The following is a 2,575-nucleotide window of genomic DNA, read 5'->3' as shown; positions in this document are numbered from 1 at the left end:
TGTATGTATGTATGTATGTATGTATGTATGTATGTATGTATGTATCTATCTATCTATCTATCTATCTATCTATCTATCTATCTATCTATCTATATCTAAGCGTGACCTCAACATGACCCGGGTGACGTCACGCCCTCGCTACTCCTTACCTTTCCTGGCCTGTTCCAACAGTTCTCTGACGTCATGGACAAGGGAAGTGACGTCAGCGTCCCCGGCACCGCGAGTTCCCGCCAGCTGACCCAGTGAAAAACATTTATCAATTTTTTAAAAAAAAATTAAAAATCCAACCCCCCAAAAACCACACACAAAAACAACAACAACAACAACAACAACAAACAAAAACAAACAAAAACAAACAAACACAAAAACAGGAAATGTAGATGTTTTTAATAACAGTGAAAACAGTACATAACAAAGAGTGAGCTTTAGAAGAAATCACTTTTTCAATGTTTAAAAAATGGAGATAGGACAAGAAAGCACTGATCAGTGAGGTCCCGATATCTCAAACCCTGTTCAAGATAGATGTTTGTTTTAGTAGATGTTTTACGGCACTCGCAACTGCATAAGGTCATATGAGTGCCAGAAGATTAGAGGTGTTACAAGAGAGTAACAAACATAAAAAAGAAGAGGGGAGATAAGGACGATAGATGTTTGATAGGAAAGAAGGAGCAAACCACACCAGAGCACCCGCCAACCACCCACAAGATAGATGTGTATTTTCCCACCAAGAAAGCAGGACAAATAGACAAGATTTAAGATGATACCAATCACTCCATAAGCCAAAAAAATGGACGAGCGCCTGATTCCACCGCGTCGCGACACATTTCGATCATCCATGAGTCGGGACAGGCGTCTGTGGTATAGCGGCCAAGCGCTTTGCTGTCCCACGCAGGAGACCCGAGTTCAATTCTCGTTTGGAAAGAATTTTTATCGAATATCACGTGCGGTCTTTGTGCAGGAATATACATTAAAAAAACTACTGTACATATACATATTATAGAGAAATATATACCTTTATATATATATATATATATATAGATATATATATAGATTGAAAAATAAATATAAAACAGATAATAAATATAACATACAAAAGAAGAAAAAACTATATAGGATGAAATATACATAACCAGACAAGTATAACATAAACCACTAAAAGGGGTGAATCATACATAGACAGACAACGACTATACCATTAAACGACTATATGGCATGAACAATATATTGATTAATTAACAACCATTCAAGATCTTACATTACACAAACACAACTATATATAATTATATTGAATGAACCATACGTAAATAGACAATAAAGACCTTACTTTAAAAAATAGATAAACTATATAGGATGAACTATACATAAAGAGACAAAGAAGATCTTACTTTAAAAAATAGATAAACTATATAGGATGAACTATACATAAAGAGACAAAGAAGATCTTACTTTAAAAAAACAACAACAGCCAAAACCAATACTACAAAAAGAACAATACGTTAACAGACAATGAAGATCTTACATTGAAAAATAAACTAAACTATGTTATAGCATGAACCATAGGCCTATATAAACAGACAATGAAGATCTTCCATTGAAAAATAAACTAAACTTTGTTATAGCATGAACCATAGGCCTATATAAATAGACAATGACGATCTTCCATTTAAAAATAAACAAACTACGTAGCATGAACTATACCTAAAAAAGACAATGAAGATCTTACAGTAAAAAACAAAACTATATACCGTGAACCATACATAAACAGACATCGAAGATCTGACATTTAAAAATCAACAAAGTATGTAGCATGATCTATACATAAAAAAGACAGCGAAGATCTTCACAAATAAGCAAACTATATCAGCATGAACTATACATAAAAAAGACAGCGAAGATCTTCACAAATAAGCAAACTATATCAGCATGAACTATACATAAAAAAGACAGCGAAGATCTTCACAAATAAGCAAACTATATCAGCATGAACTATACATAAAAAAGACAGCGAAGATCTTCACAAATAAGCAAACTATATCAGCATGAACTATACATCAAAAAGGCAATAATATGATCTTCAAAAATAAGCATACTATGGAGCATGAACCATGCATAGAGACAGTGACGATCTTACTTTCAAAGAAAATAACCAAAAATTATATTATACCCTGAACCATACATAAAGAGGCAATGATGTCTTACACTGACGGAGTTGGCGACAGCAAGAAGACACGCAGATATGATCAGGATCTTCATCATGTCTCTGGATCAGTTTTGGGCAGAAGTTCTGAATTTAAAAAAAATGTAGCTTCGTATCGGAGATGGAAGCTGTGAGCTGTAGTCTCGTTGATTTATTCCCGACAGTTTTGAGGGTCTATTTATACAGTTTGGGGCGATAAGTAATTACGTCGTGTAATGAAACGAAACACCTTAGACAAGATTACTCGCCTACCTTAATTATTATTGTGACAGCACGCACCTAGGTGTGTTATAATGACACATATCACACCCAGACGTGTTATAGTGACATGACACACCCAGGCGTGTTATAGTGACATATATAATAATAATATTAATA

The 2,575-nt window shown here is 34.2% G+C and overlaps 1 protein-coding gene across 1 annotated transcript in view; it reads right to left on the bottom strand.

Annotated features, from left to right (window-relative positions):
- LOC106013935 overlaps positions 1–2,299 on the bottom strand; it is a gene marked incomplete in the record, with an annotated part of 9,853 nt that extends 7,554 nt beyond the window's left edge. The window contains 1 exon segment of the mRNA XM_013090830.2: positions 2,200–2,299. Within this exon segment, the coding sequence (XP_012946284.1) occupies positions 2,200–2,256 (57 nt within the window).
- Positions 2,300–2,575: the final 276 nt, after the last annotated feature.

The sequence above is a fragment of the Aplysia californica genome, unplaced genomic scaffold (genome assembly GCF_000002075.1).
Source record: "Aplysia californica isolate F4 #8 unplaced genomic scaffold, AplCal3.0 scaffold01567, whole genome shotgun sequence".
NCBI lineage: Eukaryota > Metazoa > Mollusca > Gastropoda > Aplysiida > Aplysiidae > Aplysia > Aplysia californica.
The sequence above is the reverse complement of the archived record's forward strand: the minus strand, read 5'-3'. Positions and strand labels throughout refer to the sequence as shown.